Source organism: Phyllobates terribilis, unplaced genomic scaffold (genome assembly GCF_046119375.1).
Source record: "Phyllobates terribilis strain yellow unplaced genomic scaffold, ASM4611937v1 Scaffold_4__5_contigs__length_816908805, whole genome shotgun sequence".
In the NCBI taxonomy this organism is placed as follows: domain Eukaryota; kingdom Metazoa; phylum Chordata; class Amphibia; order Anura; family Dendrobatidae; genus Phyllobates; species Phyllobates terribilis.
In genome coordinates, this window is record NW_027362764.1 from 213780481 (window position 1) to 213805802 (window position 25322).

General features: G+C 46.3%; 1 protein-coding gene across 1 annotated transcript; it reads left to right on the plus strand.

Annotated features, from left to right (window-relative positions):
* Positions 1-4447: 4447 nt before the first annotated feature.
* Positions 4448-23046, plus strand: GGCT (gamma-glutamylcyclotransferase). The gene is made up of 4 exons (XM_073678056.1): positions 4448-4740; positions 14696-14841; positions 21217-21349; positions 22600-23046. Exons 1-4 carry the CDS (start codon positions 4603-4605, stop codon positions 22747-22749), a joined length of 567 nt encoding a protein of 188 aa, XP_073534157.1. The 5' UTR covers positions 4448-4602; the 3' UTR covers positions 22750-23046.
* The last annotated feature ends 2276 nt before the right edge of the window (positions 23047-25322 follow it).

A 25322-nucleotide genomic window follows, 5' to 3' on the forward strand; every position in this document is an offset into this window, starting at 1 on the left:
CCTTGGCGATATCTTCAGTCCGGCGGTACACTGCTGGGAGCGGACTGATTGCGCACGTGACCTCACCGTGGGAACATTCTGAAGAATGTTCCCACCAGTACTGGTGGTGAGCTCACCAGGGCTGATCAGCTGATGAACCCCAGTGACCTCACTCCATCAGCAATGTATACTGACAGGAGTGATTTCAGTGTCAGTATACATTGCTGTCTTCTACAGCAGTGACACCAGTGACTGCTGATGTCACTGCTGTAGAAGTGACCTGGATCGCCGAGGGACAATTGTGATGGAATTTTGGACTGCTTCGTTGACGGCGGACAGGTGACGGATATGGTTGTTTTTTTTTTTTTAGTTTTTTTTCCAGAAGATCAAAGGCTTCGGGACTGACAGCGCAATAAAAAAATATTTTAAAACCGTGTGTTTTTTTTATTTCATTAAAATACTTTATACTGGCCGTGTATTTATTGAAAGGGCGGTGATAACTTTACTACGCAGTTAGTAATGGGGGCGTCTTATAGACGCCCTCCATTACTAACCTGGGCTTCACCTCAGCCGCCAATACAAGGCTGACGTGAACCCCAACCCCATTACCCCACTCGCCACCGCTACAGGGCAGTGGGAAGAGAGAAGGCTAAGCACCAGATTTGGCGCATCTTATGGATGCGCCATTTCTGGGACTAATGAGAGGTGATATTAATAGCCGTAGAGGGGGCAAGTATTCGTGGCCCCTTCCCTGGCTATTAATATCAGCCCGCAGCTGTCGGTTTAGCCTTTTCTGGTTAGATTTTACAGGGGGGACCCACGTCAATTTTTTCTGGGGTCCCCCTGTAATCTAGCCAGTAAAGGCTAAACAAACAGCTGTGGGCTGATATTAATAGCCACAGAACATTGTTGGCTAATGGCCCCTTCCGCGGCTACTAATATCAGCCCCCAGCAGTCGGCTTTCCCTCTGCTGGTTATAAAAATGACGTGGGAGGCCACGCCATTTTTTTAAAAAATTTAGGCTTTGTGCCCACGATCCGGACATAGCACCGCTTTGGACGCATATTTTTTGCTGCGTCCAAAATGATGCATTCTATTGAACGCAGGTAAATCCGCATGTGTTCACTGAATCATGCGTATTTAATGCATTCAATACATTCTAGTGGTCAAACTTCTGTTGCGCAGACTAGCGACTCCGCAAGAGAATTTGACATGCTGCGGTCCTGAAAGACGTGCCGCATGTCAGTGTCCACGGGTGATTCGCAGCCTCTGATGCACGCATAGTGGACATGGGATTTCTAGAGATCCCATCCACTATGCTGTAACATCTGGATGCTGTATAAACACGCAGCTTCAAACCTGCAGCGACTCCTGACCGTGACCACGTACCCAAACTCACCCGCAGCATGTCAATTTCTGTAGTGGACACGCTAGTCTCTGCTGCAGATTTTGACCTATTGAAAGGTCCAAAGTGCTGCTAAGTGGGACGCAGTAGCCAACCAAACAGCTGTGAGCTGTTAATAATAGCCAGGGACCATCTTTGCCTAATGGCACCTTCCTAGGCTAAAAATTGCAGCTCCCAGCTGCCCCAGAAATTACATGAATGAAAATGCTAATGAGGTTGGGTGAATGGGATTAGCCGACACCTATCTCTTTTGTTTGGTGATGAATCAGACCCTGTTGAATAAACACACAGACACAGGGTAAACACTATTTGAAATACAACAGACACATTCTTTAATCATTTAAATTAACCAATATACTCACCCTAGTTCTGACAGTAATCCAAGGGTTTAAACAATGTCCCACCAAATAATTTTATTTAGCTCCAAAAAGCATTCATTGATGTGCATCCAAAACGGGGCAAAAACGCATCAAAATCACGGCAAAACTGCACGTTTTTTCCGCAGCGTTTGTCCTGCCAAGGAGATGCAGAAACACTCAGGAAATTTCTGCTTCAAATCCTGAACGTGTGCACATAGCCTTACAGCAGCCCAGGCTGTAAGTGCGGGATTCCAGCAGGAGGCGCTCACTCCATAGGAATAAGGCTGTGTGCCCACGATGCGTTTTTTAAGCGCTTCCACAGTGGCAAAAACGCTGCAGAAACGCTTAAAAAACGCATGGTAGAAGGCCTGCCATGTTCCCCAATGATAATCCATATGTGCTGTGCACATGCTGCGGAGATTTCCGCTGCGGATTATCATTGCGGAAAAAAATGCAGCACTACCAATTATTTTGCGGAAGTGCTGCGTTTTCGCCGCCATTCACTTGCATTGAATCGCATGGATTCCGCATCACTGCATCTGTACACGCGGAATCCATGCGTTCCAATGTGCGGATGGTACCCGGGTGTGGAAGAGAGGAGACTCTCCTCCGGACCCGGGTACCATAGAACCTGTGACAAAAAGAATAAAATAAAAAATAAATGTTATACTTACCTTTTGATGGCTCCCGCTGCGCTCGTCCTCCCATGCCGGCAGCTCGCGATGGACTGAAGGACCTGCGCTGACGTCATAGTCATGTGTCGGCAGGTCCTTCAGTGTAGTGTACCGCGAGCTGTCGGCAAGGGAGGACGGAGCGAAGCAAGACTCCGGGGGCCATCGGAAGGTAAGTATAGATTCATTTTTTTATGTTTTACCATTCTTTAAGGTCACAGTATATATGATGTTTGCATGGATTTATATAGTGTGACCAAGTTGACAAGCACTTTCCAAGTGATGCTAAAATCGATTGGAAAGCGCTTGACAACCCGCATGCGGAAATGCATGTGAGGCTGTGTGCCCACGTAGCGTTTTTCAAGCGTATATGCTGCGGAATTGCTTGAAAAACGCATGTATATCCGCACCCCATGGTCCCCAATGGCATTCCGCAATGTCAATGCCCATGCTGCGGATTTTTCCGCAGCGTATATGCTGCGGTCAAAAATCCGCAGCATGTTCATTAATTTTGCGGAAGCGCAGCGGAATCAATGTGCGGATGGTACCCAAGTCTGGAGGAGAGGAGACTCTCATCCAGACCTGGGTACCAAAGAACCTGTAAAAAAAAGAATAAAATAAAGTTTATACTTATCTTCTGATGTTTTCCCTCCGTCGCGCTGTTGTCTGAAGGACCTGCCACGTCATTGAGTCATGTGACCCACCACATGACTCAATGACGTCACCGGAGGGCCTACACACAACAGCGTGAGCCGCTCACGCCTCCGGACGGGGCAGAGAATGCATCAGAAGGTGAGTATAAAGTTTATTTTTTTATTTTTTACCATTCTGAACAAGTTGTCAAGCACTTTTCCAAGTGATGCTTGGAGAAGTGCTTGATAACCCGCATGCGGAAATGCATGCAAAGACGCCTCACAAATGCTTCTACCTGGCGGGAAAACCGCATGTAATATCCGCATGCGATTTTCCCGCCAGGGAGAAGCGTAAAAAATATGCTTCAGGTCCACAACGTGGTCACATAGCCTGAAGAACGCTTCACATCCGCTTGTCCCTGGCAGGAAAACGCATGTACAATCCGCATGCGTTTTTTCTGCCAGGGAGATGCAGAAACGCTTAGGCTGTGTGCCCACGTAGCATTTTTCAAGCGTATATGCTGCGGAATTTCCGCAGCGTAAACGCTTGAAAAACGCATGTATATCCGCACCCCATGGTCCCCAATGGGATTCCGCATGTCCAATGCATAAAAAACGCAAGGCAATTCCGCATGTGGAAAACGCGTGATAAACGTGTGCGGAATTCCGCATGCGTTTTTCCGGGAGAGGACTTGCATTTATGCAGCAGAAATTTTCTGCTTCATAAATGCAACGTGGGCACATAGCCTGAGGCTATGTGCCCACAATGCAGAAATGCTCCGGATTTTTCCTAAGGCTATGTGCCCACGTTGCATTTATGAAGCAGAAAATTTCTGCTGCATAAATGCAAGTCCTCTCCCGGAAAAACGCATGCGGAATTCCGCACACGTTTATCACGCGTTTTCCACATGCGGAATTGCCTTGCGTTTTTTATGCATTGGACAAAGGCAATTCCGCTTGCGGAAACGCAAAATTAAATGACATGCTGCGGATTTTTGAACGCGGCATAAACACTGCGGAAAAATCCGCAGCATGTGCATAGAACTTGCGGAATCCCATTGGGGACCATGGGGTGCGGATATACATGCGTTTTTCAAGCGTTTACGCTGCGGAAATTCCACAGCATATACGCTTGAAAAATGCTACGTGGGCACACAGCCTAAGTGAGATGTTAACGTTTTTTTATTTTTCCATCCTTTGCTATTATTAACATGTCCATCCTGAGGAGTGTGTGTGCAGGTATCGCACAGTGCTGTGCACCCGCATCACCTGGCCGGGCTGTCACCCGGTGTATCAGCAGTGTGGAGCTTCGTCTGCTCAGCTCCCATCGTGTGACCGCCGCTCACCATGTGCAGCCGCGCATTGTCCCCGCCGTACATCAGGCACTTCTATTGTTACCGGCATCTGGTGTTTTCCCACATCTGCTCAGCCGGACAGGACGCGGCTCCGGTGACTCCTCACGCGCGCGCCGGGGGGCGGGAGCAGCGCGTGATGCAGAAGTGACAGCCGGTTATACAGTGCTGACAACGGGCACATCCGCCACACATACAGGCGACATGGAGGCGACGGACACGGCCGGACTGCAGCCGGGACTCGGCTTCTTCTTCTACTTCGCTTACGGGAGCAATCTACTGAAAGAGCGGATTCTGCTGGACAACCCGTCCGCCTCATTCCACGCCACAGCCGTGCTGCAGGTGCTGTATACTGAGGAGTGCGGGAGCTGTGCGTGAGGGGTACAGGGGGGAGCTGTGCGTGAGGAGTACAGGGGGGAGCTGTGCGTGAGGGGTACAGGGGGGCTGTGCGTGAGGGGGAACAGGGGGGCTGTGCGTGAGGGGTACAGGGGGGCTGTGCCTGAGGGGGAACAGGGGGAGCTGTGCGTGAGGGGTACAGGGGGGCTGTACGTGAGGGGTACAGGGGGGAGCTGTGCGTGAGGGGTACAGGGGGGCTGTGCGTGAGGGGGAACAGGGGGGAGCTGTGCGTGAGGGGGAACAGGGGGGAGCTGTGCGTGAGGGGGGAGCTGTGCGTGAGGGGTACAGGGGAGCTGTGCGTGAGGGGGAACAGGGGGGAGCTGTGCGTGAGGGGTACAGGGGGGAGCTGTGCGTGAGGGGGAACAGGGGGGAGCTGTGCGTGAGGGGTACAGGGGGGAGCTGTGCGTGAGGGGTACAGGGGGGAGCTGTGCGTGAGGGGGAACAGGGGGGAGCTGTGCGTGAGGGGGAACAGGGGGGAGCTGTGCGTGAGGGGGAACAGGGGGGAGCTGTGCGTGAGGGGGTACAGGGGGGAGCTGTGCGTGAGGGGTACAGGGGGGAGCTGTGCGTGAGGGGGAACAGGGGGAGCTGTGCGTGAGGGGTACAGGGGGGAGCTGTGCGTGAGGGGGAACAGGGGGAGCTGTGCGTGAGGGGTACAGGGGGGAGCTGTGCGTGAGGGGGAACAGGGGGAGCTGTGCGTGAGGGGTACAGGGGGGCTGTGCGTGAGGGGGAACAGGGGGAGCTGTGCGTGAGGGGTACAGGGGGGCTGTGCGTGAGGGGGAACAGGGGGAGCTGTGCGTGAGGGGTACAGGGGGGCTGTGCGTGAGGGGGTACAGGGGGGCTGTGCGTGAGGGGGTACAGGGGGGAGCTGTGCGTGAGGGGTACAGGCTGTTTACTGAGTGATACAGGGGGGCTGTGCGTGAGGGGGAACAGGGGGAGCTGTGCGTGAGGGGGAACAGGGGGGAGCTGTGCGTGAGGGGGTACAGGGGGGAGCTGTGCGTGAGGGGGAACAGGGGGGGGGGCTGTGCCTGAGGGGGAACAGGGGGGGGGCTGTGCCTGAGGGGGAACAGGGGGGAGCTGTGCGTGAGGGGGTACAGGGGGGAGCTGTGCGTGAGGGGGTACAGGGGGGAGCTGTGCGTGAGGGGTACAGGGGGAAGCTGAGCGTGAGGGGTACAGGGGGGGAGCTGTGCGTGAGGGGTACAGGCTGTTTACTGAGGGATACAGGGGGGCTGTGCGTGAAGGGTACAGGGGGGGAGCTGTGCGTGAGGGGGAACAGGGGGGAGCTGTGCGTGAGGGGTACAGGGGGAGCTGTGCGTGAGGGGTACAGGGGGGAGCTGTGTGCAAGGGGTACAGGGGGAGCTGTGCGTAGGGGGTACGGGCTGTTTACTGAGAGGTACGGGGGGAGCTGTGTGTGAGGGGTACGGTGGGAGCTGTGCGTGGGGGGTACTTGCTGTTTACTGAGGGATACAGGGGGGCTGTGCGTGAGGGGTACAGGCTGTTTACTGAGGGGTACGGTGGGAGCTGTGCGTGAGGGGTACAAGCTGTTTACTGAGGGATACAGGGGGACTGTGCGTGAGGGGTACAGGCTGTTTACTCAGGGGTACGGGGGGAGCTGTGCGTGAGGGGTACGGGCTGTGCGTTTGGGGTATGGGGAGCTGTGCGTGAAGGGTACGAGGGGGGGCTGTGCGTGAGGGGTACGAGGGGGGGCTGTGCATGAGGGGTACAGGTTGTATACTGAGGAGTGCGGGAGCTGTGCGTGAGGGGTACGGGCTGTTTACTGAGGGGTACGAGGGGAGCTGTGCATGAGGGGTACGGGCCGTATGCTGAGGAGTGTGGGAGCTGTGCTTGAGGGGTACGGGCTGTTTACTGAGGGGTACAGGGGGGGCTGTGCGTGAGGGGTACGGGCTGTTTACTGAGGCGTACGGAGGGGGCTGTGCGTGAGGGGTACCGGGGCAGGGGAAGCTGTTCGTGATGGGTACAGGGGAACCATGCGTGAGGGGTACAGCCTGTATACTGAGGGGTACGGGGGGGAGCTGTGTGTGAGGGGTATGGGGGGGAGCTGTGTGTGAGGGGTACGGGGAGCTGTGCGTGAGGGGGAACAGGGGGGAGCTGTGCGTGAGGGGTACAGGGCAGAGCTGTGCGTGAGGGGTACAGGGGGGAGCTGTGTGTGAGGGGTATGGGGGGGAGCTGTGTGTGAGGGGTACGGGGAGCTGTGTGTGAGGGGTACGGGGAGCTGTGCGTGAGGGGGAACAGGGGGGAGCTGTGCGTGAGGGGTACAGGGCAGAGCTGTGCGTGAGGGGTACAGGGGGGAGCTGTGCGTGAGGGGTACGGGCTGTTTACTGAGGGGTACGGTGGGAGCTGTGCGTGGGGGGTACGGGCTGTTTACTGAGGGATACAGGTGTGCTGTGCGTGAGGGGTACAGGCTGTTTACTGAGGGGTACGGTGGGAGCTCTGCGTGAGGGGTACGGTGGGAGCTGTGCGTGAGGGGTACAGGCTGTTTACTGAGGGGTACGGTGGGAGCTGTGCGTGAGGGGTACAGGCTGTTTACTGAGGGATACAGGGGGGCTGTGCGTGAGGGGTACGGTGGGAGCTGTGCGTGAGGGGTACGGGCTGTGCGTTTGGGGTATTGGGAGCTGTGCGTGAGGGGTACGAGGTGGGGCTGTGCATGAGGGGTACAGGTTGTATACTGAGGAGTGCGGGAGCTGTGCGTGAGGGGTACGGGCTGTTTACTGAGGCGTACGGGGGGGCTGTGCGTGAGGGGTACCGGGGGGGGGAAGCTGTTCGTGATGGGTAAAGGGGAACCATGCGTGAGGGGCACAGCCTGTATACTGAGGGGTACGGGGGGGAGCTGTGTGTGAGGGGTACGGGGAACTGTGCGTGAGGGGTACGGGGAGCTGTGTACAGCTCTGTATACTGAGGAGTACGACACATGCTGCAGATTTATACTGTGGGCTTCACCCTTTGTGACACTATAGGAGGGAGCTCTGTATAAAATCCCCACAGCCGATGCATGTTTTTTTTAGTGGCTTAGTGGGAGATATTTTTTTTCTACAGAAGATTATTGATTTGATGCAGATTATTTTGCCCTCTGAATTGCAGTAGATGAAAACAACAGTTAGGATCAGTAACTGTAAGGCTATGTGCCCACGTAGCAGATTTGATGCAGAGCTTTTTTGCCTCTCTCTGGCAGAAAAAAACGCATGCCGATTTACATGCGTTTTTTCTGCCAGAGAGAAGCGTTTTTTCAGCGTTTTTACATGCGTTTTCGCATGCGTTTTTTCAAGCAGTTTTCCAAGCGACTTTGAGCATCACTTGGAAAGTGCTTGACAAGTTGGTCACACAATATAAATCCATGCAACTGGCATGGATTTATAATGTGTGAACAACTTAGATGCTTTAAATGCAGCATCTAAAAAAAAAAAAAGAGAATTAAAACGTTAAAAATAAAAAAAAACCTGTATACTCACCTCTCCGGTCTCCTCCAGTCTGCTCCCGGCCACGTTCTCTCTCCTTGCCGTCCCGCAGTGTACTTTCAGGACCTGCGGTGACGTCATTTAGTCAGCTGATGGTCACGCGACCACCACCTGACCACCAACGTCAGCGGTCACGTGACCATGTGAATTCGGATGCGCTGTGCACATGATGCGCTAATTTGCGCGCCGAATTCACATTGCGTTGCAAAACGCAGCATGACCATTTCTACCGCGATTACGCTGCAAATTCGCGGCCATTGAGGAACGTTGAAACGCAGCAAACCCGCAGGTATATGTGGATTTGCTGCGTTTCAATTAAATTCAATGGCCGCGAATTTGCAGCGTAATCGCGGTGCGTGTGGTACCCAGGATGAAGAGGAGACTACAACTCCTCTTCATCCCGGCTACCACGCGGTGAAAAAAAGAAAAAAGTTAAAAATAAAAAAAAAACTGTATATTCACCTCTCCGGCGGCCCACGGTCTGCTCCCGGCAGCGTCCTCTCACTTCAGCGTCCCGCGGTGTTCTGTCAGGACCTGCGGTGACGTAATTTAGTCACCTGATGGTCACGCGACCGCTGACGTCGGCTGTCAGGTGATGGTCGCGTGACCATCAGCTGACTAAATGACGTCACCGCAGGTCCTGACTGCACACTGCGGGACGCTGTGGAGAGAGGACGCCGCCGGGAGGAGACCGGAGAGGTGAGTATACAGGTTTAGTTTTTTTGTTTTTTTTTTAACGTTTTTTCTCTTTTTTTTTTTTACTATAGATGCTGCATTTAATCAGTTGTTTACACATTATAAATCCATGCCGGTTGCATGGATTTATATTGTGTGACCAACTTGTCAAGCACTTTTCCAAGTGATGCTCAAAATCACTTGGAAAACTGGTTGAAAAAACGCATGTAAAAACGCTGAAAAAATGCTTCTCTCTGGCAGAAAAAATGCATGTAAATCTGGCATGCGTTTTTTCTGCCAGAGAGAGGCAAAAAAGCTCTGCATCAAATCTGCTACGTGGGCACATAGCCTTAGGGTCTGCAGAGCCCATTCTTGGGACTGGTGGGGTCCAAGCAGTCCGATCACAGCAATCTGTAGGATATAACCCCTTCTATGGGTAGTGGATAACCAAGAAGCTTGGTACACAGTCTTTATTAATAACTTATTGGAACAATGCAATTGTGATATAAAACACGATCAGAAGGGCCAGAAAATATAAGTAGGCATGTAACCTGGGACTAATTGTTAGACTGGAGAAATATCCCTAGAGATGCACTGACTTGCACAATTTGTATGACATTATATGATATAATTGCAGCAAAGTTGTTCTTGGCTACAACTCTGTGACCTAATTCCATTGAGGGGAGGCGTTTAATACTATTTAATTACAGAATCTTAATTTTGTGATCACAAATTTACCGCCCTACATTATACCTTTAGTGATGAGCAAGAAAATCTCCCAACATTCACAACTTCTCTTTATTTCATTATCGCTGTACAGGGAATTCATATAGTAGAATTTGTTTTAGCCCATTCTTGAACCAATCAGGTCCCCTAGCCATCCCAAACCAAGTATACCCAGGGGCGGATAAAGAGTAGCTAGGGCCCCAGGCAGTTTAGAAGGCATGGGGCCGCCCAAACCCCCAGTGTATCGCGTGAACTGTCACATGTCCCCCTTTGATAGATTATGTGATAAATCCCATGATTAACACACATGTGCTCTGGGGCACATCAGTAGATGCAAAACAGCGGCGTGCAATTTTTTTATTTTATTTTTTTACATTATGTATAGCGCTATATATAATAGAGCAGGGGTGGGAGGTTAATTAATTTTCCTGGGGACCACATGAGAGACCGTAACTGTTGTGGAGAGCCAAAGCAATAAGCTGAAATTAATGCTGCTCAATGTTAATATTATAATTATTATTTTAGATTAATTCAATCACTTAATATTGAGCAGAATTAAGTATGTTGACATCCCTCTATAACTAACAAAGCTGCACTTTGTAAACATGAAATATATGAAATTGGAATTGCATTACTGCTCCAGAAAATAGATTAAAATGAACATAGTTCGTGCATAAATTGGCCAACTCATGTATGTGTGCCCAGCAGCCAATGACAAGGTGACCCGAAGATGTGCGACGCTGATTGTGGTACACAAAATATAATGGGTCAATCTGGCCATGAACCCCCCCCCCCCCCCCGGAGCCTCGGGCCCCAGGCGGCAGGTCAGATTGCCCTCATTATAATCCGCCTAAGAGTATACCTATTGCTGTAGTACAGTAAAGTCCTTCATGTGTCACACACAGGTTTCTAACTTCTAAAAATGATCTTTTAATGCGGGGTGCGGCTTCTCCTAGACTAGTCCTGTCTCAGATCTGCTTGTCACGCACATTGTGGAGGGGGTTATTGCTATCCTCCATGTAATCAATGTTGTGGTAGGACCTCCATCAGTGAAGACACCCCCCCCCCCCCAACCATAATCATCCACAAGATCTTATGCTTTCCTACCACAGTGTGGCCTGAAGAGGATGTTAATCACACCCCTCTGAGAAAAAAAGATGCATGCCCGAGTTTGGTTTGATTTGCTGACCAAACTAGCCGATTCTAATGAAAAGATGTTTCATACAGACTTCATATGGATGCCTTAACCTCAATAATGTTGAAAAAACATGCACAAACTTTAAAACAAAGTAGAAAAAAAAATGTTTGAAAAAAACTCACTGAAAAATAGATAAGGGGAGGTATATGAAAGTATCTAACACAAAATTTGACTGTTTCCCATAGAAACCAATCAGAGAGCAGACTTAGTTTTATATGGTGCTTTTTAAAACTAAACGCTGCTGCAGTGGACTGCTAAGGCCACGTTCACACGTTCAGTATTTGGTGAGTTTTTTACATCAGTATTTGTAAGCCAAAACCAGGAGTGGGTGATGAATACAGAAGTGGTGACGTATTTCTATTATACTTTTCCTCTGATTGTTCCACTCCTGGTCTTGGGTTACAAATACTGATGTAAAATACTGACTAAATACTCAACGTGTGTACGTGGCTTTAGACGGTTTCAGGAAGGGGCACCATGATGTGTTTCAGAACGCTGAAAAAGAAAAAGCATGAAAGAGCTCTGAAGGATTGTTTACTTTTTGCGTTTTTGCCATGATATTATTTGCACGTTCTTCAAAGGTAAAAAAACGCTGCAGTTTACAGTAGCAGGAAAAGGAATGAGATTTCTGAAATCTCATGCACGTCGCTGCTTATTTTTTCTTTTAACCATCAGTGTGTTGTTGTTTTTTAACAGCTTTTGCAGCCTTTTTCATGAATTCAAATAAATTTGCAAAACAAATGCAAGTAAAAACGCATAAAAAAAATGTATGTATTGTTCGCAGTATATTTCCTGCCAATACTCTGGTTTTTGTTGCAGAAAAATCCACTGCTCAACATATGCACAAACTGTAGTAGTGCTTTATAAGTGGCCTCCTTTAGAATGTTCCCATGGAACTCCCTTTCAATGGAAAATATACTGCGAAATTCGCAAAAGCCGCTGTGGATTTTGATGTAGAAATGTTGTGGATTCACAACTCGTTATACTGTTGCTATTCTGAGGGCAAAATCAGTGGCAACATCCGTGGCAACATCCACAGTATAATTCAATATCCTGTGAACTTTAAATCTGCAGTGCTGAACAATTTACAGGGTGGATTGTACAGGAGATTTCTGGAAGTCTCAGTCACTATGCTGCTGCCATATACTAAACATTGGATTTTCTATATGCTAATCTGCAGTGAAAAATTTTCCTGCATATAAACCCCATAGGAACATACACTACAAGAGATGTGCCATAATGGCAACCCAGTACATGGGTGGTCTATGATAGTATCTAGAGGAGGTCCGCCTACTACTACAGTAAAACGCGCATGTATAATCTCTGTGCTAACGTCCTTTGCATGTAGGCTTGGTAATCATTGGGAGTTGGCAGCAATTCTGTAATTACGTGGCACAAACATTCCCTTATGCAGGTCTGTATATATTGTCCTGAATAAGCTCATAGACAATTACTGAGCACGGACGACTAAATTTCCTCCTATGGTTCCTGATTTGTTAAAGTTTGTAGGATTCAACCTGCTACAATATGGGGGCTTCTAACGCAGGTGTGGGCTCTGTCTGTACATGTAGGTGGTTCCTGGAACATCTTTCCCCTCTATACTGAACTTATGTAAGACTTTCCAGACAGCTGCCAGTATTTGAGCTATACAACCAGTTCTTAGTAGAACAGAGCATGCAGTAGGCCCACCATACCCCGTTCTAATCATATGTATCGTCACTTTACTGTTCTGAGGTCACAGAAGGATGGAGAAAGTAGAAGGGCTGAGACCTGACAACTTCTAACTTTTTCTGCTCCCAGATTCAGGACTTATAGATAGGTTAGCAGATGCAAGCTCCTGTGCTGTACCCACTGTGCACGATGCCCTCCCACCATAACTCACTACAGTGAAACTTTACTTTGGAATTTTCTTTTCGGATGGGACTTCATAGTGACAGCCACAGTGTTTCCATAGCGAAGCCAGCTTCAATGCCCGCACTTAGCGTTTTACTTAAAAAAACAAAAAAATCTGTCATCTTGCCCCCCCCCCCCCCCACTGCAGTCCTATGAAATAAGTAGTCCTCTCGTTGTTCAGCTTGTGCCATCTAGTCCTTGATATGCTGATACGGCTCTCCGATCCTGCCCAATCTCCATCTCTCCAAGACGTTCCGCCATGCAGTTCATCAGCCAGCCAAAAATATCGCTCTGACTTTTGCTTATCAGTACAGTAGAAAGAGCATTAAGGCTCATTCAGACATCAGTTTTTTCACATACCAGTTCTATCCCAGTTTTTCAAGGATAACACTCCTACCTATGCTAGTCTATAGGGATGTTCACATGTCCATGACTTTTTGCGGACCGAGTGGTTCATGCAAAGTCATGGAGACATGTCTGATATTGATTCAAGTGTCGGATCAAAGTCCGCAGTGTAAGTTAATGAGTCAGTGGAAAATCTGACCGCTGTGAATCGGGTAAGTCAAGGAGTCCGAGGTAAAGAGCCAGGAGGGTACGTCCTACACAGAGGGAGGAGACAAAGGCGTAGTCAGGTCACAGTCCAGAGTCAGAATTGGTGGTGCATGTGTTTCTTTTAGACTTTTCCACTCTAGATTTTGGCTAACAAATACTGATGTAAAATACTGACCATATTCTGAACGTGTGAACGTGGCCTAACAGTGAGTATCTATTAGGTGGAGCAGAGCTCAGCTGAGGAATGGGTGTTACTGAAGCTTGAGTGACAGCGGATGTACAGTTCTTTTGCAGGCCAATTGTGGGGGACAGTGGGCAGAGAAAAACAAAATACATTACTATAATTGGTGCCAGAGAGCTATAACTTGGCTGTATCTATTTAATGTGCTTTTGGTGCTGACAGATTACCTTGACCTTAAATTTACTAACATGTGTCCTGTACCCGCGTTATCTACCTACGTTTTCGCATCAGTTTCAAACCAAACTGGATGCTCAAAAGTTTCTTTAAATTTGTCCAAAATCTCATGACTCACAAAACTTTCCTCATCAATTATTCGTGTCGGGTTGTAGGAATCTTTCTGAACCCTGATAATGGCATTACATGCTTGTGACTCCGTAGAAATCATGGAACCAAAGAGGGAGATAGGTTTTCAGCACAATTTAACAGGTCTGATGTATTGGAAAACCAAGTCTCTAGCAGCCATTAAAATAATATCAGTCATTGCCAATCTTACAATAAAATTGGGATATTGGGAAACTTAAGGTGCCACGTATAATACATGTAAAATAGATTGAGGCAATTTGTAAGTATTTTATCATGGACTGCTGGCAAGAGTAAAGCCTTAAGCCCCCGTCACACTAAGCGAGATCGCTAGCGAGATCGCTGCTGAGTCACAAGTTTTGTGACGCAACAGCGACCTCAGTAGCGATCTCGCTACGTTTGACACTTAGCAGCGACCAGGCCCCTGCTGTGAGATCGCTGGTCGTGTCAGAATGGTCTGGACATTTCTTTGATCGTTGAGGCCCCGCTGGGTAGCATGCATCGCTGTGTTTGACACCTTACCAACGACCTTGTTGACGACTCAGACACAGAAACACATGCGTGCATCGTTATACAGCTAGTTACGGGTCGCCTCATCGTTTCTGCGTCGTTGGGAAGATCTGACTGTTTGACATCTCAACAGCGACCACATAGCGACGCAGCAACGATCCCTGACCGGTCGTATCGTTGACGGGATCGCTGTAGCGTCGCTTAGTGTGACGGGGCCTTTAGAATAGGAAGCCTTGTTAATATAACAGTTACCCAACAACAGAACGTGTCGCAGCACTGATTTATTATCTTGTCTGGATTTGCCGACCGCACTAAAAGTTTGTTTTATTAATTCAGGACTTCAAGCTTGCATTTGGCAACCACAAAGGCAACCAGAACAAACGATGGCATGGAGGAGTGGCCACAGTAGTTGAAAGTGAAGGTGATAAAGTTTGGGGAGTTATATGGAAAATGGACACTTCCTGTCTGGATTCCTTGGACATGTAAGGATCTATGCACATCTAATACATTATGACTTTTAAGACCTCTGCACATCACATGCCATAAAGAAATGTTATGGAATATTTCTCCCTGAATTCCAATACTCCCTTATCAAAAACAAGAATCCTGCTAAATAAGGTGGCTTAGGGATCATAGGAAACTTTACTTAAAATTTAAAGGAAACCTGTCAGCATGGAAATGCTGTGCAATCTGTAGGCTGCTGTCAGAAAACTCTAAGGGATATGCTCTCTTCAAGCTGTTTTATTCTTTGTCATTTCTGCGTCATCTAGGTTTAGCAGTCAAGGGGGCCGTCCTAATCGTGATTGACAAACTTGATTGTTTATGTGACATACAGAGTCGCTGTCAGGCACTGATTAGAACCACCTATATCTTTTCTCACAAAAACAAATAAATATATACAGTACAGACCAAAAGTTTGGACACACCTTCTCATTTAAAGATTATTCTGTATTTTCATTACTTTGAAAATTGTACATTCACACTGAAGGCATCAAAACTATGAATTAACACATGTGGAATTATATACTTAACAAAAAAATGTGAAACAACTGAAAATATGTCTTAAATTCTAGGTTCTTCAAAGTAGCCACCTTTTGCTTTGATGACTGCTTTGCACACTCTTGGCATTCTCTTGATGAGCTTCAAGAGGTAGTAACTGGAAATGGTCTTCCAACAATCTTGAAGGAGTTCCCAGAGATGCTTAGCACTTGTTGGCCCTTTTGCCTTCACTCTGCGGTCCAGCTCACCCCAAACCATCTCGATTGGGTTCAGGTCTGGTGACTCTGGAGGCCAGGTCATCTGGTGTAGCACCCATCACTCTCCTTCTTGGTCAAATAGCCCTTACACAGCTTGGAGATGTGTTTGGGATCATTGTCCTGTTGAAAAATAAATGATGGTCCAACTAAACGCAAACCGGATGGAATAGCATGCTGCTGCAAGATGCTGTGGTAGCCATGCTGGTTCAGTATGCCTTCAATTTTGAATAAATCCCCAACAGTGTCACCAGCAAAGCACCCACACACCATCACACCTCCTCCTCCATGCTTCATGGTGGGAACCAGGCATGTAGAGTCCATCCGTTCACCTTTTCTGCGCCGCACAAAGACACGGTGGTTGGAACCAAAGATCTCAAATTTGGGCTCATCAGACCAAAGCACAGATTTCCACTGGTCTAATGTCCATTCCTTGTGTTCTTTAGCCCAAACAAGTCTCTTCTGCTTGTTGCCTGTCCTTAGCAGTGGTTTCCTAGCAGCTATTTTACCATATAGGCCTGCTGCACAAAGTCTCCTCTTAACAGTTGTTGAAGAGATGTGTCTGCTCCTAGAACTGTGTGTGGCATTGACCTGGTCTCTAATCTGAGCTGCTATTAACCTGCGATTTCTGAGGCTGGTGACTTGGATAAACTTATCCTCAGAAGCAGAGGTGACTCTTGGTCTTCCTTTCCTGGGGCGGTCCTCATGTGAGCCAGTTTCTTTGTAGCGCTTGATGGTTTTTGCAACTGCACTCTGGGACACTTTCAAAGTTTGCCCAATTTTTCGGACTGACTGACCTTCATTTCTTAAAGTAATGATGGACACTCGTTTTTCTTTACTTAGCTGCTTTTTTCTTGCCATAATACAAATTCTAACAGTCTATTCACTAGGACTATCAGCTGTGTATCCACCTGACTTCTGCACAACACAACTGATGGTCCCAACCCCATTTATAAGGCAAGAAATCACACTTATTAAACCTGACAGGGCACACCTGTGAAGTGAAAACCATTTCCGGTGACTACCTCTTGAAGCTCATCAAGAGAATGCCAAGAGTGTGCAAAGCAGTCATCAAAGCAAAAGGGGGCTACTTTGAAGAACCTAGAATATAAGACATATTTTCAGTTGTTTCACACTTTTTTGTTAAGTATATAATTCCACATGTGTTAATTCATAGTTTTGATGCCTTCAGTGTGAATGTACAATTTTCATAGTCATGAAAATACAGAAAAATCTTTAAATGAGGTGTGTCCAAACTTTTGGTCTGTACTGTATATATTTATCTCTGTTCAGCTGCTCCTGCTCCTTATCATTCTGCTCGCAGATGAGGCTGTATGTTTAAAGAGGTGGTCCACTACAATGTATAATGCGCACATAGATTTAACGACCGGCGTAACGCATTTTCACGGCGGCAGTTAAGGGTACGTATTCCTCAGCGGCGGGAAAATGCGTCGCTGAGGAATAAGGCTGTCGCGCCCCCTAGAGTTGGAAATTCTCCGGGGTCTCAGCTACCCTGAGACCCCGGAGAATATGATCATGGCCGTTTTTTCCGGTCCCCGATCACGTGATCGCCGTTATTCAGTGAATAACGGCGATCACGGGAAAAAAAAGTGTGACCGCGGTTACAATGATTTCTCTCTCCTCTGACGTGATATACATGTCAGAGGAGAGAGAAATTAAGCCCCCCGAGCCCACCCGGTACCTCCACCGTCCCCATGGATCTCCTGATCCATCCCCCGGCCCTCAATCCTCTTTCTGTAAAAAAAAAAAAAAAAGTGCATGCGCAAGTGCGCCCGCCAAGATCTGCTGGCCGGTGCCCGGCAAAAATAGAGAATTTTCCCTATTTGTTCCTTTTGATCACTGTGATAGACCCTAAATCAAAGCCCTCTGTCTCCTCCTTAGTTAGATAAAAACTATAAAATATTTTTTTTCCATTCTTTGCAGTTAGGGTTGGGTTAGGGTTGTATTACGGTTGTGGTTGGGATTTTTTCAAAAGTAAAGAAAAAAATGATGACGATATGGCGACTAGTGTTGAGTACATGTGCTCGCTACTTGAGTTTGCATCAGGTACTTGGGTATGCACCAAGTATCGCGGGTTCTCGAGTGACATGCTCGAGTCCTCACCCCACGTGTTTTGTGGCTGTTTATACAGGCAAATAAATCACGTTGCGATTGCTTGCCATACACGAGCGATCCCCGTATGTTTGTTTGGGTGTCTAACAACCGTGAAACATGCTGGACAGAGACTCGAACATGTCACTCGAGCACCCGTGATTCTTGTTGCATACCCGAGCACCTGATGCAAACTCAAGTAGCGAGCACTACTAATGACAACATAATCAATATGATGATCTAATGTTATCAAATTCTGTGTCGTGCCTCTGGGTTCAAAATGTTCACAATCCCCCTTGATAAAATCCTTGAGGGGTGTAGTTTCCAAAATGGGGTCACTTGAGGGGAGGTTTCCACTGTTTAGGCACATCAGGGGCTCTCCAAATGTTAAATGGCATCTGCCAATTTTGCGTTCAAAAGGTCACACAGTGCTCCTTCCCTTCTGAACCCTGCCGTGTGCCCAAACAGTGGTTTTTCCTCACATATGGGGTATTGGCTTACTCAGGAGAAATTGCACAACAAATGGTATGGTGCAATTTCCCCTGTTACTCTTATGAAAATGCAAAATTGGGGGCTGAAAAACATTTTTGTGGGAAAAATGTGAACATTTTATTTTTATGGCTGAATGGTATAAACTTCTGTGAAGCACCTGGGGGCTTCAAGGTGCTCACCACACATCTAGATAAGTTCCCTGAGGGGTCTAGTTTCCAAAATGGGATCACTTGTGGGGAGTTTCCACTGTTTAGACACATCAGTGCCTCCCCAAGCGCACATGGCGTCCACTAATTATTCAATCAAATTTTACATTCAAAAAGTCAAATGGCGATTCTTCCCTTCCGAGCCCTGCCGTGCGCCCAAACAGTGGTTTTCCCCCACATATGGGGTTTCGGCATACTCAGGAGAAATTGTACAACAAATTTTGTGGCCCATTTTCTCTTGTTATCCTTGTGAAAATAAAAAATTTGGGGCCTGAAGTAAAATTTGTGTGAAAAAAGTTAAATGTTAATTTTTTCCTTCCACGTTGCTTCAGTTCCTGTGAAGCACGTGAAGGGTTAGTAAACTTCTTGAATGTGGTTTTGAGCACCTTGAGGGGTGCAGTTGTTAGAATGGTGTCACTTTTGAGTATTTTATGTCATGTAGACCCCTCAAAGTCACTTCAAATGTGATGTGGTCCCTAAAAAAAGAAGAAAAAAAAATTTCAAAATCACTGGTCAACTTTTAATGCTTAAAACTTCCTAACACAAAAAAATGTTGTTTCAAAAATTGTGCTGATGTAAAGTAGAAATGTGGGACTTGTTATTTATTAACTATTTTGTGTGACCTATTCTGATTTAAGGGCATAATTCAAAGTTTGAAAATTGCAAAAGTTTCAAAATTTTTGCCAAATTTCCGTATTTTTTTTAACAAATAAACGCAAGTGATATCGAAGAAATTTTTACCACTATCATGAAGTAGAATATGACACGAACAAACAGTCTCTGAATCAGTGGGATCCGTTGAAGCGTTTCAGAGTAATTAACTCATAAAGTGACAGTGGTCAGAATTGTAAAAATTGGCCTGGTCATTAAGGACATAATTGGCTCCGTCCTTAAGGGGTTAAACTTTTTAAATATGTATTTTTGTAAATATCTTCTGCTGCCATATGTACCTCTGAACGGCGCGATCGCTGCCTGCTCAGTCTCGATCACGTGAACCCGGCTGCAGCCGCCGCTGATGTCACATCAACTTCCGGATTCCCTTGCATCACCCAGGCTTGACCCAGTCACACGCACCCCCCTTATTGGCTGGGCTGTGGGCAGCGTTTCACCGCACGTCACAGCCCAGTGTCCTGCGTGCTTGCCGCCAATGAATGGAGAGGCGAGAGGGAAAGCGCACACTGGATCCTGGGCTGTGACGTGCGGTGAAACGCCGCCCACAGCCCAGCCAATCGGGGGGATGCGTGCCACAGGGTCACGCCTCAGTAATGCAAGGGGGTCCGGAAGTTGACGTAACATCAGTAGGTCATGTGATCGGAACTGAGCGAGCAGCAATAGCGCCTCTCACAGGCAAATATGGCAACATGAGGTATTTACAAAAATACTTAGGTTTAAATTGATGGAAAGAATATATATTGTAGTGGATCACCTCTTTAATATGACAGCAGCTCTGACTTTTTCACTTCTTCTGGATCTCAGTTTCATCTGAAGGATGTGTGCTGATTGGCTGCAGGGCTCATGTGACATAACAAAATCACAGGAGACCCAGTGCCTTTGTCACTGTAACAGCGGTGGCACAGCATTGGCACTGGAGGTATCAGGTGCTTTTATTCTACATGGTTGGGAGAACAATGACAAACTGAAATCGGACCAAAAGGTGTATAGAGATGAACCTCTGCAACGACGGATCGTCAGATTAGAAGAATGGCACGTAGTGATCCATTCTGTACTGCAAGTAAAATTGGACATCAGATACTGAGCCTAAGATACCAAACTCTGTCTACACATGCCATCAAGTAATTTGCACGACACTGGGCTGTGAGCCAGAAGTTCGGCTACAAGTGTTTCATTAACTTCACGCCACAGCTCTCAAAGGCTAGCAAGACACTAATGAAGGCTGGCCTGTAGGTCTATCCTCTTCAGCCATGAGTCCTGTTTTTGTATTGGACACAATGATAGCCAGAGATTGGTCGGCAGACCATGTAGACAACACCGTAAAGAGGCAAGGGACTGTCACGCTGGTCCTACTCTCATTATTATGTTGTATGGTGGCCGGATTTCACTAGTCTTCATTCCAGGTACTTTAACAGTTTGGTGTTACATTGATTTGGTTGTGGAATCAGTGGCACTGCCATCCACCTTCTACAAAGTATCCCAAGAGCCGTTTTTCAACACAACATCGTCATGTTGCTTGTGCTACTGTGAGCAGCCTGAGTGGCCTAAACATGCTACTGTGACCTGCTGCGTCTCTGGATTTGTCTCCCATCAAGCACATCTGCAATGTCATTGGACGGTACTTGCAAAGGGAGCTGCCCAAGTGCTTTCAACACGGCATAACATTCCTCAGACAACCGTTAGTAAGCTCAATGATGGCTGCCAAGGTGTGTAAGTGTGTGTATCTCTACACTTGGTGCTCATACTTGATACTGAATAAATCTAAATGTTTTGAACATTTTGCTCCATTCTTTTTATTCATGTAATACCATTATCATATCTATTAAATCTGATTTTCATAATTCCATGACTTGTCCTTCGTGGTGTTGCAGTTGCAATGTTGAGGAGTGTATGATAGATGCAGGTCATCGCTGGGGCAGTGTTGCACGCCACCGACAGTTGAGGTGGCTCTGCATGTGCGGCCGCCTCCGCTCACAGTGGCATTTGGCCATTGAGTATGGTGAGACTCACATACATCATATTTTCATGGCATATACCATAAATGTGCAAGATGGAATTAAACCTCATTTCATCATGCCTTCATTTAGGACTGTATAACAGCTTTTCATTCCATATTTTCCAGCCAGGAAGGTGTAGCTGTTGGCATTTATCAACCGATAGAAATCAATGTACAGACAGCAGATGGTGAGCTTGTGTGCCGGTGCTATAAAATGAATAAATGTATTTATGGACTGACGTCTCCTCAATACAAGCAGGTAATAGCTATGTTACATTGTGGTATTGTATGTACTGGAAATGCCTTCCCTTGCAGCATGAACATGGTGTAGAATTAGGCAATATGTTGATTGCCAACATCTCTGGATTTAGGAAAGGGATAGTCTTTGCTTAACCCCTTCCTGACACCCGCCTATTATTTGCGACCCTGTTAGCAAGGTCTTTCTCCAAACTGCTGTACATATAGCATCAGCAGCAGGTGTTAGCTGTATATTACAATATACAGTGAAATTACTGTGTTTTTTTTCCTCTTCCAAAATAATATAACCCCTTTTACACAGCACAGATTCATGGCCATTCTAACTATTATCTCTTATCCACCGACTAAGTACCCTTATCCAAAAGTACCGCTCAGCAGAGACACAGGTTGTAATGGTCAGACATATGGTGCATTGAAAAAGTATTCATACCCCATGAACTTTCCACATTTTTTTATGTTAAACCCTCAAATTTAAATATTTATTTGGATTACATGTGATACAACAACACAAAGTAGCAAGTATTTTTGAAGTGTAAAGGAAATGATACATGTTGTTCTAATTATTTTAAAAATATAAATCTGAAAATTATGATGTGCATTTGTACTCAGCCCCCCTGAGCCAATAATTTGTAGGACCACCTTTCACTGCAATTACTGCTGAAAGTCTTTTGGGGTTTGTCCCTACCAGTTTTGCACATTTTAGAGGTGACATTTTTGCCCATTCTTCCTTGAAAACTAGTTCAGTGAGGTTGGATGGAGAGCATCTGTGAACAGCAGTTTTCAAGTCTTGTCACAGATTCTCAATGGGATTTTGGTCTGGACTTTGACTGGGCCACATACATGATTATGCTTTGATGTAACCCATTCCATTGTACCTCTGGCAGTATGTTTAAAAGATTCTCTCGGCACAGGAACATTATTTTTTTTAACACATTCAATTGTGGAAATTATTATTCCAAGATCTATTGATTAAAATATACTTTGTTCATAGGAAAACCCCTTTAATACAATTCCCCATGGCAATGAGAATCAGAACTGTATATTTCATTGGGACATTTGATGGAATAGATGAACACATGAATGGTACCAAGAGCATCTGTTTACCTTTCAGTGGTCAACTACTAGATTACTTTTTGACTTTCTGTTAAGTTCCAGTGTGTGAAAATATCACTTTCTGTTTGTTAATAGACCTAGAAATGAATAACTATAGGTTATGGAGTTTAATCATGTGTTTCATCTATTCACATACAGGTGATGTGTATGGGAGCCAAGCAGAACGATTTACCACCAGAATATCAGAAAATGTTGGGTGAACTACAAACCAATAACTATTCCGGCCCAATTGCAATAATGGACATATTAAAAGAAGCAATACAGAAAGTGCAAGATGATAGAAGTTGATTTATGTTTGTTTTTTTTTCCTATGCACTTCTTCTGGCAGCTTGTGATTTTGGGAATGTGCAATGATCAAATTAGAAAACGTTTAATTATATTTCAGCTTGTCTCAAGTGTCATTAAATGTTCTTAAATGATTATCTAAAAAGTGTAAATAACCAATTGTATTGTGTATTAGCAGTAATAAGCATAGTTGCAAGCAGGATCGTGGAGTCAGAGTCCATTTTGGTGGAGTTGGACTTGGTGTAAAATGGACCAACTCCGACTCCTAAAATATATAATAAATTGGGTACAGTAGTTCAATGCAGTTTGCTGGGAATATTTTTTCATAAGAATTTGGGAAAGTTATGAAATGTCCTATTCCTGATCTAAGGGTCTAGACTTTTAGATGAGATGAATCTGTGCTACAGTAAATTTATCACTTAAACATGAGCCATGTATGAGGGAGTCGGTGTCATGGAAATTGAGGAGTCTGAGTCGGAAGTTTTGCTTACCGACTCCACAGCCCCTGGTTGCAAGGGCCCATATCATAAACCCCTTGGCTCTAACTATTCTGCATTTACTAGGTAGTTATATCCATCCGCCATTAATTTACAGTGTAGTGATGGCACAAGAGTTTCATCTTCGCCATTAGTAGCAGTGTGTAAGATGTACATTACAGCTGATACTATGCTGCAACAAATGGATCAGAGATACATTTGATCCCAGCTATTTAACGCCTTTGATACTACAGTAAGTAGTGAGACTGCAGCATCTAAGTGGTTAGACAAAGGAAACTTTGTTTTTCATCCTCACACCCTCCCCCAAAACGATTGCAGGGTGTGATAAGGTGCTGTGCCAGCTGTAAGGCTTAGTGCCCACGATGCAGAAATGAAGCAGAAATTTTCCTGAGCATTTCTGCATCTCCTTGGCAGAAAAACGCATGCGGTTTTTACATGCGTTTTTGACGTGTATTTGCATGCGTATTTGCGATGCGTTTTTCCAATGCATTGTATAGGCAAATACGCATGCAGAAACGCACAAGAATTGGTCATGTCTGTATTTTTTCTGCGAGTAAAATCTGCGCAGAAAAAATACGGACCATGTGCACAGAACTTGCAGAATGTCATAGGAAGTCATGGGATAAGGTATGGAATGCGTTTCTAGAGCGTTTACGCGCTGCAAATACGCACCAAATGCGCATCGTGGGCACACAGCCTAATCCTAACAATGGCTCCTCAGTCAGCCATCTTCATACACCTATTTTGCCCAACCAGAGGTGCAAGGAGGACAGGCAGTAATACACTGTGATACAGACATATTGCCATGTCTTTTACAAATGTTAACATGTTAAAGTTCTTAAATAAAAAAGGCACAATAAAAAAAAGTAATAAAATGTTAACAAAAAAAAAATTGTTAACTTCTATAACGACTTGAACTAAAACGTCATCAAATTATGCATATCACATGAATGCCATAAGGCTGAGTGCCCACGTAGCGTTTTTCAAGCATTTATGCTGCGGAATTTCCGCAGCATAAACGCTTGTGAAACGCTAGGTAATCCGCACCCCATGGTCCCCAAGGGGATTCCGCATGTTCTATGCACATGCTGCGGATTTTTCCGCAGCGTTTATGCTGCGTACAAAAATCCGCAGCATGTCATTTAATTTTGCGGAAGCGCAGCAGAACTCCCGCCATTGACTTGCATTGAGACGCATAGAAACCGCGACTGTACATTTTTACAAGCGGCTTCTATGTGTGGATGGTACCCAGTTCTGGAGGAGAGGAGACTCTCATCCAGACCTGGGTACCATTGTACCTGTAAAAAAAAGAATAAAATAACAAATAAAGTTTATATTCACCTGTCCGGCAGCTTCTCTCTGAATGCCGGCATCGCTTGAGGACGTGCGGTGACGTCACAGTCATGTGACCGCAGGCCCTTCACCGCTCTGTCTCGCGATATGCCGGCAGCCGGGAACCAGCCAGGAAGCAGCGCTGCAGCCACGCCGGGGCCTCGGGGGTGAGTATAGCTTTATTTGTTTTAATTTTTATGGTTCACACTGCATAAATCCATGCTGTTTGCATGGATTTATACAGTGTGACCTAGTTGTCAAGCACTTTCCAAGTGATGCTATCGCATGGAAAGCGCTTGTCAATCTGCATGCGGAAACGCATGTGGATCCGCATGTATTCTGCAGGAAAAACGCATGCACAATCTGCATGCGTTTTTTCTGCCAGGGAGATGCAGAAATGCTGCAGAAATTTTCTGCTTCATTTCTGCATCGTGGGCACATAGTCTAAAAGTTAAAATATTAACTTTAACATTGGTCTAAGGTGTAACGTTTCTCCTTGTGGAGAGTGACATACCGGCTCTGGCATGTCAAGGTAAGGAGGCTTATTCGCCGTGCAGTGCTCCTCTGGGAAATTTAATATGCAAATTGCCTCTTCAGAGAGGACGAGGGCTTGAACTCTATAGCGCCACCTGTTGCAAGCAGCAATCCTACAAGTCACTATAAACCCTTTAACGAGCCTTGTAATATGACTTGGGGTAAAAGCCAAATCAGAATCTCAATTTGCAGAACTCTCCACAAGGAGAAATG